General features: G+C 37.5%; 1 protein-coding gene across 1 annotated transcript in view; it reads right to left on the bottom strand.

The window, feature by feature from the left end:
* Positions 1-14,011, bottom strand: part of CFAP47 (cilia and flagella associated protein 47) — a 562,540-nt gene that overhangs the window by 354,030 nt on the left and 194,499 nt on the right. Inside the window, exons 26-28 of the mRNA XM_040468820.1 lie at positions 12,514-12,735; positions 2,929-3,010; positions 1,311-1,397 (exon numbers count right to left, since the gene is read on the bottom strand). Of these exons, the coding sequence (XP_040324754.1) occupies positions 1,311-1,397; positions 2,929-3,010; positions 12,514-12,735 (391 nt within the window). The remainder of the gene's footprint in view (positions 1-1,310; positions 1,398-2,928; positions 3,011-12,513; positions 12,736-14,011) is intronic.

The following is a 14,011-nucleotide window of genomic DNA, read 5'->3' as shown; positions in this document are numbered from 1 at the left end:
GAGGCTCAGTTGTTGAAGCGTCTGACTTTGGCTCAGGTCATGATCTCACTGATGGTGAGTTAGAGCCCTGCAATGGGCTCGCTACTGTCAGCACAGAGCCTACTTCAGATCCTCTGTTCCCCTCTCTCTGCCCCAACCCCACTTGCAGCCTGTCTCTTAAAAAAATATAAAATAAAATAAACTTTTCAAAAACATCTCATGACAAGAGTCTTACATAAACTACACACTATCTAGTTATTAATTTTGTCCTTTCCTTTCAGTGACTGCTGCTTCTTTTTAACTTCTCCCTCATTTTAACTCCCTTGTTCCACAGCTCACCCTACTTATGGTTTCGATCTGTGAAGACAAAGCAAAAACCCCCACGAGTCTTAGTGGGCAAGATCTGTCATGCCACATTTAGAAGCCTAGGGAATGATTCTCAGGACTTTTTTGTTTATCCAAAAAAGATGCAGGATATGAAGGCATAATTTATGCTATGTTAATCTACCTACAAATGCAACTTGGCATGAGGTAAATTGGAGAGTCTCCTCAAAAACTGGCCTTACCTACTGACGTGGATTCCTAGTGCATATCTCCCCAGAATAACGTTTATAGCAAGAGTCTAGTATGTACTAGAAGTAGAAACCATAATTGTCACTATCATCCATTCTTTAATGAATGCTTCCTTTTATTTGTTTATTTTTAATGTTTATTTTTGAGAGAGAGAGAGAGAGAGAGAGAGAGAGAGAGAGAGAGAGCGAGCATGAGGAAGACACAGAATCCAAAGCAGGCTCCAGGCTCTGAGCTGTCAGCCCGACGTGGGGCTCGAACCCATGAACCACGAGATCATGACCTGAGCCAAAGTCAGACGCTTAACTGACTGAGCCACCCAGATGCCCCTAATGCTTCCTTTTAGTATCAGAATATGACAATAGCTACCTATTTTAGGGACTACATTTCTCAACATGCCCTGCAGCTAGGTACCATCATGTGAGTAAATCCTGCCCAACAGAAATGATACACTTTTTGGCTGACAGCCTTAAACAGTATTTACTTTTCCTCCACTACTCTTGTAGGTGTTCTTTCTTCCTTGTTCTGAGAAATTGTACCACAATGAAAGCCCAGTACTGAGCGTGGAAGAGACACTGTACTATCCCTAAAGCACTTCCTTCTCAATTGTTCCATGAGAAAGAAAAAGAAAATGTCTACCTTATTTGAGCCACTGTGCTTTTGAATTCTTTAATCAGGATCATTACCTATACCTTAACTAATACATTATTCATATAAATCAACCAAAATACCCTAGCCGTGAACAAGCCTGGAAATGTTACCTTGTATATCTGAAGGAATACATCTGTCCATGCCCCTTTACTCCAGGCTTCAAACCGAGTCATCTCTATAACAATAGAAGGTTTTTCCTTAGGCGCACAGGAACACACAGGCAAGGTATTTAGTGGAAGAGTTAAAAAATAAAATAAAATATTACAATATTAGTAAAAATGTAAGGCAAATATAAGTCCAAAGTTTTAACCATGTAGCATATAAGGGTTTTTTTTTTTCTTTTTACAAACTTTTGCATGTTCTATTTACACATTCATCAAGATCTCTAATTCTCCATGTACCAATAAAAGAAACTATCAACAGAGGTAACTTTCTGGAACACACAGCCCCTTACTGAGGTCAGAGATTTATCCATTCACCGTATCTATTAGCTCATTCTGTGGCAGAAGTGGCAGAATGAAATGCGAAGTTACTCTGAGCTCTGAGCCCCAAAAAGGAACATGGTCTTTGGCTAAGCCACCGGAACTCACCAGTGTCAAAGGACAGGCCCCTGGTTCTCCTGATCACGTCATGTGGTGAGAGGAGAGTCGCCTCAAAGCCTGTAGGCTTCTCCAAGCAATTCCCCTTCTCAGCAGGTTTCCATAAAATGAACTGTGTACTTTGAAAACAACTAGGCATATTTTGCTTAATTTCTGCCTATTCTCCCCTTTAAATGAAGAAGGGAAATGAAGGGAAATGGCAAGTGGTAGGGAAATTCAACCAGTATTTCCTTAGAAGATATATATTCTAAAAATTTCCTTTAAAAAATCATTTACAAAAGAATAAACTATTCTCCATTATTAGATCCACTAAAAGAAGCAATTATATATTTAAGAAAGCCATGTAATCATTTCTGCACAGTGTAGGGTCCGAGGGCAGGCTGCCCCAAGATGGGTCACTTTGGCACAAAGATCGAGTTTGAAGGCGTTTGGGACAGGTCCCTCCAAAACCCAGGTCCTGTGGGTCCAAGAGAAATTTTTCCCCTCCCTTAACTCACAGAAGAGTCTGTATGTGGTGGGGGGGGGGGTATCTCTATCAAAATAAGGTTGTTAGCAGAGATAAATTTTTATATGAGTGGCCCATCTGTCTGGCAGGGCAAACACCTAATTACCAAACATCTACTCTTCTTATCACATTGTGAAGTACATTCCTTTTCTCTAAAGTCCCAGACCCCTACCCCCTTTCTCCTTAGTTCAGGATGACTTTTATACCTCATTTTGCCTCTCTTTGGAATTTCCATATCTATGTGGATTCCCCTTATGTCTGCTAGTAAATTTTATTTTCTCCTATTAATCTGTCTCATGACAATTTAATTCTCAGTCTAGCTAGAAGGACCTTGAAGGGGACATGATATTCTTGTTCTCTGACAACAGGAACTCCATAAAAACTTTTAGACAGACAGAAAAACATGTCTGTGTGTGTATATGTATACACATATATTTAAATGTTTGTTCTTAATATTTATATTAATATTTATACACACACACATAGGCTTTGCAGAGAAGCAGAGTCCATAAGACATTTCATAAATAAAAATACCAAGATTTTAAAATGAAATCTTCTAACAAAGACCAGAAATCAGTCAATTCAATATCTGTGTAGATTGTTCTAGAAATTGTATTCCCTTACTGTAATTTCAAGCCACTTTTTATAATCTTCTGGTTCAAGCAGAAATTCTGGCAGCACATGAGAAATACATGCTCCTTGAGTGCTAAAATAAAATAAAAGTCCAAATTATTATGATAGAATACTCAATGGTTTGTATTTCATTTGCATTTGAACATCAATTATTTCAATGTCATACAGTTTAATGTGTATTGAATTTTAATTTTCAAATTTAAAATTTGTATCGTCTTAACAGTTCTCTTAACAATGAAACGTGCATATGATGCTTTCTTTAGAGAATTAATAATGACAAAGAACTTACTAAACTCTATAATCTTAAGAATTTCACTTGCCTATAATCAGCCACATCTATCCTTAAAAAGTAACAGAACACAGAGTTATATGACTTGACTCCTATTGCCAAGACACTAACCATTTTATTGCTGTATGACATTATAAAATTGAGGGGTGCCTGGCTGGCTCAGTTGGTTAAGCGTCTGGCTCTTGGTTTCGGCTCAGGCCATGATATCACAGTTCGTGAGTTTGAGCCCCCCATGCTAACAGCAAGGAGCCTCCTTGGGATTGTTTCTTTCTTCCTCTCTTTCTCTGCCCCTCCCCCACTTGTGTTTTCTCTCTCTCTTTCTCTCAAAATAAATAAACTTAAAAAAAAAAACATTATAAAACTGAAAAATATCCAGGAAATGTATGAATACAATAAAGCATCTAACAGATCATTAGTCACCCAATGCTTAGTGAATGCCTATCACAACATATACCTGAATATAGAAACCCCCAAATATAACACAATTTATCACCTATTTTTCCAGACAATATCCAAAAATTCTGGCTTCTCTGATTATATAAACTTGTAGTAGTATATCTGTTGTAGCAAATATCTATTTAATATTTTATACATTTAAAGGCATATCTATATTCATATGTATAGAATTTATCACATTCAAGATTATATTTTTAACTGTCATATTTCTTGAAATATTTTAATTCAAGGTCTTCATATTCATGTCTACCACCAGCAGAACCACTTTAACGAAGTTTAATCTAATACGGTTTGGGCAGGAGTGCTTCCTAGTGGGGATTTAAATGTTCAAGTCTAACTCATTTAGTGACCATAGAATGCCATCCACGATAAGTATTTGTCAGAGAATGCCACCTCTAGTACTCAACTCTGTAGATGTTTTGCAGTCCTGTAACCACTGAAAAGTGGGAAAAAGAAAAGGTGGAAAGGAATCTCAAGATAATTCTATAAGCTCAAAGCTTGAAGGTAGCACAGATGAATGAGAAAAAAGAAGTGAGAAAGGGAACCCTAGTGGGGATGGAAGCAAAGAGCAGAGTTTTAGAGAGATTAAGTTGGCCTTGGCTTTGGGCCAGAGGAAGCTGGTGGAAGAAATTATACTGCATGCATAAAGCTCCTTTGTTCAGAAGTCAAACACCATCCATTCTGTTTGATTGTCACACATTTCCCATCTGCATCTACATTACTCCTATGATTCCTCACTAGGCTGCAATTATTATAGAGTTAAATAATATCTAATTTTAATGGAACACTACTCCTTAGCAGGAGTCGCCCACCTAAAGCATATGTAAGCACTCAAATGAGATGACGATCCATGAAGTTGAAATCCCAGTGGTGTCTGTCCCTGAGCTGCCTGTCTAAACAAAGACAGAGACATGCAGAAGCTGGAATACTTTCTTGCATCCAAAACAAATACGGGATTCCAGAAGGAAATCATCACTTCTATTAAATGCTACCGAAAGTCTAAGAAAAATTATCAGGGAAACATTAAACTGAGAACTTCGTAAGGAAGGAGACCGTGTGGTATTCATTTCAGTATTCCATAGTGTCCAGCAGAGAATCGGCCCTCAGTAAAATGTTGAGGATGAAGAATGAAATGAATATTTTGCAATATTAAAGACAACAAGCCCCAAATGGAGTCAGTTATGCTAAACTCCATGTCCCCAAAAGTGAGATTTAACTTCATTATGATTTCAGCTCTCCCAGAAAGGGGATCTGAAAGCAGTCCCTCAGAAATGCCTGAGCAGCATTAGCTAGGTAATCTGCCTGAAAGATCCCTACCATCCCTCCTAGACAAAGTAACTTTGCAATAACCAATCTGCTTTTGTGCTGTAGGAACTGAAAACTTTTCCCTCCTAACCTTCTAGGTATTTTTGTTAATCCAATAATCAAATTGACAGACAGATGAAGAGGGGGAAAAAAACAGATTTAATTACATACCTATGGGAGCCCCACAAAGACAGGAAGACTGAGAGGCAGTCAGGCAGTTGAGGCTAAGGAGAGGGGTTAGGGGTCTGGGTCTTCCAAGGGGAGGGAGAAAATTCACAGGATTATGAAAAGAGCAAATATTTGGTAAAGCGTCATTTGTCATGCCATGTGGTTAAGTCTTTCTGATAGGAAAAGTTATCTCTGGTAATTAGCTCCCTTCCTGGTACAAACTTTTATGTAAATTCGTGTAGACAGTTAAGGGTGAGGTAAAAAGCTTTTCGGGGCGCCTGGGTGGCGCAGTCGGTTAAGCGTCCGACTTCAGCCAGGTCACGATCTCGCGGTCCGTGAGCTCGAGCCCCGCGTCAGGTTCTGGGCTGACAGCTCAGAGCCTGGAGCCTGTTTCCGATTCTGTGTCTCCCTCTCTCTCTGCCCCTCCCCCGTTCATGCTCTGTCTCTCTCTGTCCCAAAAATAAATAAACGTTGATAAAATTTACTGAGGTGAATTTTATTTTTTCACAGAATTTTACAGACACTGTTATGAAGTGAAGGTTAGCAGAATATGCCACTGGAAAATATACTTCTTTGGCACACCAATTATTTTGAGAAACTGCAGGAGGAGAAGCTCTAAAAACAGAGTAGAAGTCACCCTTTTGTAAAGGAAAACATACCTTTAGAAAGGAAATTTACATTAGAAAAGGGGCCTGTACCAGGAAGAGAGCTATTGCAGGGAAATAGATAACTTTTTCAATTGAAAGTTTTATCTGCATGACCGGGCAACCTTTGTGTAACAAGTATTTCCTCCTCTCACCTTTGCAAAGAATTACCTCTTCCCCATCTTGGCCCCCTTCCCTCTTGAAAGCCCTAGACTCCTATTCTTTTCCTTAGCTCAGAATGGTATAGAAGTCTCATCTTTAGGCTTTCTTTTGAGTCTCAAATCTTTGGGGGGCTACTAAACTTAACATACACAATCAATATTTTTTCCTCCGGTCTTTATATTACAGGGCAGGTTGGGGGGGGGGGTGGATCTCAGCCAAGAATCTAGAAGGGTCAAGGGAAAATTATTTTTCCTCCCATGTAAGAGACTCGTTTTCTTCTTTTCATTTGGAATCTATCTTAAATCCTAACTTCATCAGTCCCTAAGACAGTATTAATGATTGTGCTTTGTCAATAGATTTTATGTCTGATCAGTATTATAGAGAGTTGACTTTCATAAATGATTTGATTACACTTTTACATGCTAGGTTTTCTATTTACATATTTCTTCCAAGTTTACACTAAGTAGAACAAAATAAATTAGATGTAATGAGTTATTAAATCCTCAACTTGATCTCCAAAGATTTTTGAATTTCTCATTTATTGTATAAATCAATATAATTTCACTTGTATACTGTAATTGTTCACTGTAACATTTATGATTTTTTGAATTTAATATATTTATTTCCATGATGAAACATATGCATGTATCTTGGATTAATGACCCAATTTTATTAACCATTGAAATGTTGAGGGATTTTATCATAGCCAACATATGTATTTGCTAATAAAAAAGCAATAAATTTGAATGGCTTGGCATTAACTCCAAAATCATTCTTCCATACTTGTGTCCTCACATCATAAAATGTCAAAACAGAAACCATCCATGTTAGTGTCAACACTACTGGGAGCTGTACCAACATCAGCGCTACAATAATAAGATGACGATTTTGAGTACCATATAATTTACTAAAGTTATCAGAAAACTGTTTAATTTCTATAATGCACAAACAATAAAGATTTATTTAAGCATCTGACCCTTTTTCTTCTGTTCATAGGTAACACTTCAATAGATTTTAAAATGCAACTTTTTTTTTTGTAAATAATTATAATTAACCCCTTCTAAAAGAAAAGAGATAAACACAACTAACTTTCTAAAATTAAAATGTCATTAGAATGTTTGCCTTATTGAACTAAAACATTTACTTTATTTAAATCAATCATCAAAGACCAAGAGTGGGACACAGCAAAATTAAAACAAAAGTCATGTGCTTTCTATTTTAAAATTATAAAAACTTTTTAAAAGTTTCTATTTTATCTAATAAAGACACACTTGATAAATATTGGTTTTCTGGCAGTTTTATGTCAATAAAACTTTTCTTTCTTATAGAGGTACAGACTTTTAAAATATTCTATTTGGGGGCACCTGGGTGGCCCAGTCAGTTAAGTGTCTGACTCTTGATTTCAGCTGAGGTCATGATCTCAGGGTTCGTGGAATCGAGCCTTGTAGCATGCTCCATGCTGACAGTGCGGAGCCTGCTTGGGATTCTCCCTTTCCCTCTCTCTCTGCCCCTCTTCTGCTCTCTCTCCCCCACTCTCCCTCTTTCTCAAAATAAATAAACTAAAATATTGTATTTCAGTGATAATGATATCACAAGAGTCAGTTTTCCACATGTCACTAATGGCTACCATATTGAAGAAACATAAGAAAACATTTTAGCATATGAAACCCATAGATCACAACTTATTTCATTTAAATTAATCATCATCATAATCTACTATGTGTCATGTCATACATATTTAATATTTTTAATTGTTTTATCAACCAATTAAGTTTGGGAATTATCATCTTCAACTTTACAGATATGGAAATTGAAGCTTAAATGGGTTAAATTGTGTAAATTCACACAAGTACGAAAGAGCTAGAATTTGAGCCTATCTCTACCTAATTCAAAAGCCATGCTCTTGTACCCAATATCAGTGCATTCTTCCAGAACCACTCTTAGACTGCTGCTTTGAAATATTTTTATTCTTAGATGCCATTCCATTAAATAAGATACCATAGTGGTCATGCATAAGTAAGAAGGGTATAAAGTTTTTCAAGATAAAAGAAATGAAATAACAAATGGAATTACATTTATGTATAAAGCAGAGTGAGTTGGTTTTCTCAGCGTATTTATTTTGGTGAATGAAAAATTTATTTAAAAATCAATGGTATTGGAAAGTAACAGTTACAATAGTTTTAGATTATATGATAACCTACATTGCAGTTTCAATGCTAGGTACATAGTGTTTTTGTTCTGCTTGTTTTAGTTTTATATTATGGAAATAATAAAAAAAAGTTTATTTTTTCAGTGAAAGTTAATGACATCCTAAAAATGATTAATGGTTATAAATAAATGAAATCATATCAAAGAACACTAGGCACTGTGTTAGTCTGCTCAGTCTGTCATAACAGAATACCACAGGCTGGGTAGTTTAAACAGCAGAAATTTATTTTCTCACATTTCTGGAGACAAGAAGCCCAAGAACAAAATGTTAGAAAATTTGGTTGGTTGTGAGCCCTTTCTTCCGGGCTTGCAGACAGCTTAGCATCCCATCTTTATGATATCATTAAACATAATTACATTGTTTTCTTTTTAATATTTATTTTATTTTTGAGAGAGAAAGACAGAGGGATCCCTCACACGTAGGGGAGGAACAGAGAGTGAGAATCCAAAGCAGACTCTGCACTGTCAGCCCAGAGTCCAATGTGGGGCTCAAACTCATGAACCATGAGATCATGACCTGGGCTGAACTCAAGAGCCAGACACTCAACCTACTGAACAATCCAGGTGCCCCAACATAATTACCTTCTTAAAGGTCCTGTTTCCAAATACAGTTGCACTGGGGGTTATGGCTTTAACAAATAAATTGGAGGGAAACCCAATTAACTCCATAACAGGCACAAATGACAAAAAAAAAATTAAGCATATTGTTTCAAATAGAGTGATAAATTTATTACAAACTATAATACCTGTTTTCAAAATAGTTTTTACAAGACATATGGCATTGTTATGGGCTGAATTGTGTCCCCTCAAAAAGTCATATGTTGAAACCCTAACATGGTACTGCAAAATTGGACTATACTTGGAGTTAAGGCCTTTAAAGGGGTGATTAAGATAAAATGAGACCATTAGGTGGGCCCGAATCCAATCTGACTGATGTCCTTATATGAAGATGAAATTTGGACACACAGACACCAGGGGTGTGCGTACACAAAGGGAAGACCATGTGAGAGGAGGTGGCTGTCTCCAAGCCAAGCAAAGAGGCCTCATAAGAAACCCAATCTGCCAACACCTTGATCTTGCACTTCTAGTCTCTGGAACTGTAAGAAAATATATTTCTGTTGTATAAACCTTCTAGTCTGTTATGGTAGCCAGAGCAAACTAATACGGATATGAGGAAATAAGTGCTTTAATAATTAAAGAATTTATAGGTTAGTATTATAAATAAAGTTCAATGTATAACTTTCATAGTACAGACTCCACATTTTCCCAACTTGATCCTCTCTGACTGGCTACACCTCCTCTCCTGGAATGCAAATACTTTATGTTTTCTTCTCTTATCCCTAATTTTTCATATCTCAGAAATTTTTTTCCATTCTTCTATGATTACCCTGAGACTCAATTTCAAAGTTTTCTTCCTGTTACCACACAAGCTCAAAAAGCAAATGTCTGTGAAAGACAATGTTAATAAATAAATATTTAATGAACATTGGTTCCACTCTGTGTTATGAAGGATGCTGGGTGTCAGAGATGCCAGATGAATGAGAAGTGCTTCCTACCCTTAACATGCACGCAAATTAGTGGGGGTACACTGACTCATAAATAAGTCAGTGGTATGAAAATAATTTACAAAGTTATACATAGCCATGCTGTTTTCCTTAACTGATATAATCTTTCTCATTCGTTCAACCAGATGGGGCACAGATAAACAGGAAGAAAACATAGACTTGAATGTTCACATATCTTAGTTTTTCCTAAACTTAACAGTCTCTTTACAAGTAATCCTGTGCTTTGGGATAAGCAATCAATTTCAGACCTCTCGATTCCCGCACAAGATGGCACCTGGGAAGAGGCAGATATATTGTCTAATAAATAAAGCTTCAATTTCAGGTTTCCTCACTTTCATGAGTCTCTTCTAAAGCCGTGTATATATCCGTATATCTAAATTTTATATTTTTAATTTGATATTTTGTTAAGGAAGGATCTCCAAATTGTGTAAGGCCTCTCAGAACATGGATCAGTCCTATATTTGGGTTCACATGAAGTAGGTGAGAGGGACTTTTGTATCTGTACAAGCAGGTTTGTGATTACTTTTCTGGATCCTCAGTCTCTTTGGCAATGTTCCCTATCTCTGTCTGGAGCTTAGCTGCCATGTGGGTGGGCATTTGCCACTGAGGCCTGAGATGAAAATCTCGCGTCTCTCCTCTTAGCCCCATTGAGGACCAAGAGGTCCCTCATAACTGACTTAGCCCCATCCCAGTCCTCATATATTTGTCATTCATACTGTGGCTTCAGAGCCAGCCATCTCCTCCCCTTCTGCATCTTCAGTGGCGTCCCTGTCATTAGTCAGCCTCTAGAACAGGAGGCCGGGTCTTAGCTCAGTTTCCTTAGGTGACTTCTTTGCTCTTCTCAGAGTGTGTCCCTGTCAGGCCGCATTCACAGAGACAACCTCTCCAGGAAGAAAGGACCTGGCCATTGCCATTTCCCTCCCGCCCCTCGGCATAAACACAGAGCCAGCCACCTGGGGAAGCAGCACAGCAAGGACACTGGTTGCCTAACTTGCTTACACTAGCCCCACCCCACATTCTTCTAGTGGAACTGCCATTCTCAGTCAAGCTGGCCTCAGTCCCAGCCTGGGAGACCCCTCCCCCGGAATACCATCACAAACCCCAGCCCATACCACATCTCCTGACCAGAGTTTTGCAGGGTTTCAATTCTGATGGAGGTGGAGCAAATAATCGCCCCACTGTGTGCCCCAGCCACTCTTCAGCTGTTTCCACACTGTATGCCCTTGGATTGTTTGCCCAGCTTCTCTCCTAGAGCAGCACAGTGCCCTCCAAGCTCTATCACAGCCAAGACTGCTCATCTTTAAAATTCCAGGGTTTAAGCCCATTGGTGGCAAGAACTCACGAAATTCAGCTCCAAAATTCAGCTCCGAAATTCAGCTCCTCTGGTTCCTCTCATTTTCCAAACCAATGGTTAGGGGGAAACATTCTCCTTGTGTGTTTCCCTGTGTGCTCCTCTGGCTCTCACCCTTCTCGGTAACCACGGCTGCCTCCCCCCTGTAGCAGCCAGGATCTATTTCTCCCCTAAACCACCTCTCCACCCTTCCCACCTTCTTCAATATGGCCTCTTTTCTCCCCTTAGCTGTGTAGTTCTGTCAGTCTTCAGGTCAGTTTCTGTGGGATTGGGGATCATTTGATAGTTATCTAGTGTTGGTGGGACGAGGAGAGCCTAGGGTCCTCCTACTCTGCCATCACCTTCCTGTCTCTCTGTAATATGTCTAACTTTTAAGACCATAATGTTGCCAGGGACTCAAAAATTCTAATTTGGAAATTAAAAAAAAAAACCTGAACACCAAATCTTTCCTTTGAGATGCCTCTTGTTACCCTCCATCCCCACCCCCGCTAAGGTAGCTGAACATCTCTGGCTAACTATGGAGTAGATTCCATACACAAAGAAGAACCAATTTAAAAACTAATATATTTCAAAATATATGAATCCTATTGCATAAATAATTACAAGTAACAAATGCTATTTTAGTGGTACAGGAACATGATTAGATGGAACAGTAACACTGCTTATGGATGTTCCAGTGGTTAAGGATACTGCAAATATAGGAAGACAAAATAATATAAATCACCAACACTCTCCTCAGACTTTTAATAAACATTGCTTTTCCATTTCTTGCTCACTCACCATTTAATCTCTGTAGAGGAATACAGACATTATAATGACAAGTATTTTTCCTATATTTTCTATCAACCATTTACGGAAATTTTCACTTGCTGATTATTTTAGTACTAAAAACCTTACCAATGCAGACTAAAAATTCACAGTGTAACTTGAGCTTATATGAACAGTATTCTGAGAAATAAACTTACTGGTTTAATTCCTCTTTAGTTCTATGGATTTACATATTTATCTATGTGAGAATTCTCAAAGTGAGGTCATGGACAAGAAGAATCAGTATTACTTAAAACTGTTATAAATGCAAATTCACATCATAAACTCTGTGGGTTAAGGGCCAGCAACTCACTTAACATGCTATCATAATGATTTGGATGGATGATAAAGCTTGAGAATAATTGCCTTAGACTATCAATCCCATAGCTCATGAAATATTTATTTTCTATTATTTTTCTATTATTTTTTATTACTTTTACAGATATATATATGTGTGTATATATATATGTGTGTGTGTGTGTGTGTATTATATATATAATATATATAGGAAACTTAGTAAATATTTTATAAAAAGATAAATGATACCAAAATCTACCCATCTACTTATATATCTATCCAAGCCAATATTACATGCTTAAATTAGCATATCCATGCTCTTACTTGAGAAAGTCAAGAAGTGAAGAATGTTGAAAATGAAGTTGAATCACCCTTTTAGTATAATCCACAGGTAAAGACTGACTTGAATGAATTCCAGGTGGCAGTTTTCCACTCAAGTGTAATATCACATCATAAATGGTCTTATTATATTTGGAAAAGTCATTCAGTCTGGAAAATTTTTGGGATGGCGAGGCTGATGAGTAAAATTGCATTTTATACACCTCCCTATGAGAAAAAAATTTTGAAATTTAAAAAATCTCATGTTATATTATGAAAAAAATGTTCAATGACTAAATAAAATTCTATTTACAATCAAATAAGGCATTATAAAGCTCATCTTATTCAGCTGCCATTTGTTAGTAAAAATTAGATGTTTTGATAACCCAGAAGTTTCCATATCGTCTTTTATTTTTTGTTGTTGTTAAATTTTTTTTTAATGTTTATTTATTTCTGAGACAGAGAGAGACAGAGCATGAGTAGGGGAGGGGTAGAAAGGGAGACACAAAATCAGAAGCAGGATCCAGGCTCTGAGCTGTCAGCAAAGAGCCCGACGCGGGCCTCAAACTCACAGACCTCGAGATCATGACATGGGCTGAAGTTGGACACTTAACCAACTGAGCCACCCAGGCACCCCTCCATATCTTCTTTTAAACACACATTATTATCTAACATTACAATTGTCAAGTCTGTAAGACTGGATTGTGATTAGAAAATTTAAGTACTTTGGAGAAACAGTATAGGGATTAAGTCCTGGACCCAGCAACTAGTAGCTGGTTGCAAAGTTATCCAAACTCACTGAACTCAAATTTGATACCATTTAAATTAAAGATAATAGGGGCACCTGGGTAGCTCAGTCGGTTAAGCACCTGACTTTGGCTCAGGTCATGATCTCATGGCTCATGAGGTTGAGCCCCACATTGGGCTGTGTGCTGACAGCTCAGAGCCTGGAGCCTGCTTCAGATTCTGTGTCTCCCCCTCTCTCTGCCCCTTCCCTGCTCACTTTCTCTCTCTCTCCTTCAAAAATAAACATTAAAAAAATTTTTTTAAAATAATGCCTATAATAGTTTTCAAAACAGATGTCAAACAATCAGCACACATGTATACACAAAAACAAATTTACACATATATTTCAATTTAAATTTTAATCATTAAAAGGACACATCCTGCAAATTGGCCTCACGAGTGGAGATTCACATGTTAAAGATAATCCCAGAGAGCTATTGTTCCTATACATGTCTCTGTTCTTTATATAAGACAGTGCAATCTCTATTACCTGATACCTCCTTCAGTGAATTATAATGCATGGTAATTTTTAAATGGATTAAAAAAAATCCAACCAACTCTTGCTGTCTATAGTTTATTAATTATCTAATACTACACTATCTGTTGGCTAGCCATCAAAATGTATTACTAACTTAGACTGAGAAATAAAAAGTGCTCAAGGGACCATTTTGAATGGCAGTTGTCCAGTTTGGTAGCTAGTAGGTCTGTATTGTTATAT

Source organism: Herpailurus yagouaroundi, unplaced genomic scaffold (assembly GCF_014898765.1).
Source record: "Herpailurus yagouaroundi ecotype Mexico unplaced genomic scaffold, PumYag 67793, whole genome shotgun sequence".
Classification (NCBI taxonomy): domain Eukaryota; kingdom Metazoa; phylum Chordata; class Mammalia; order Carnivora; family Felidae; genus Herpailurus; species Herpailurus yagouaroundi.
The sequence above is the reverse complement of the archived record's forward strand: the minus strand, read 5'-3'. Positions and strand labels throughout refer to the sequence as shown.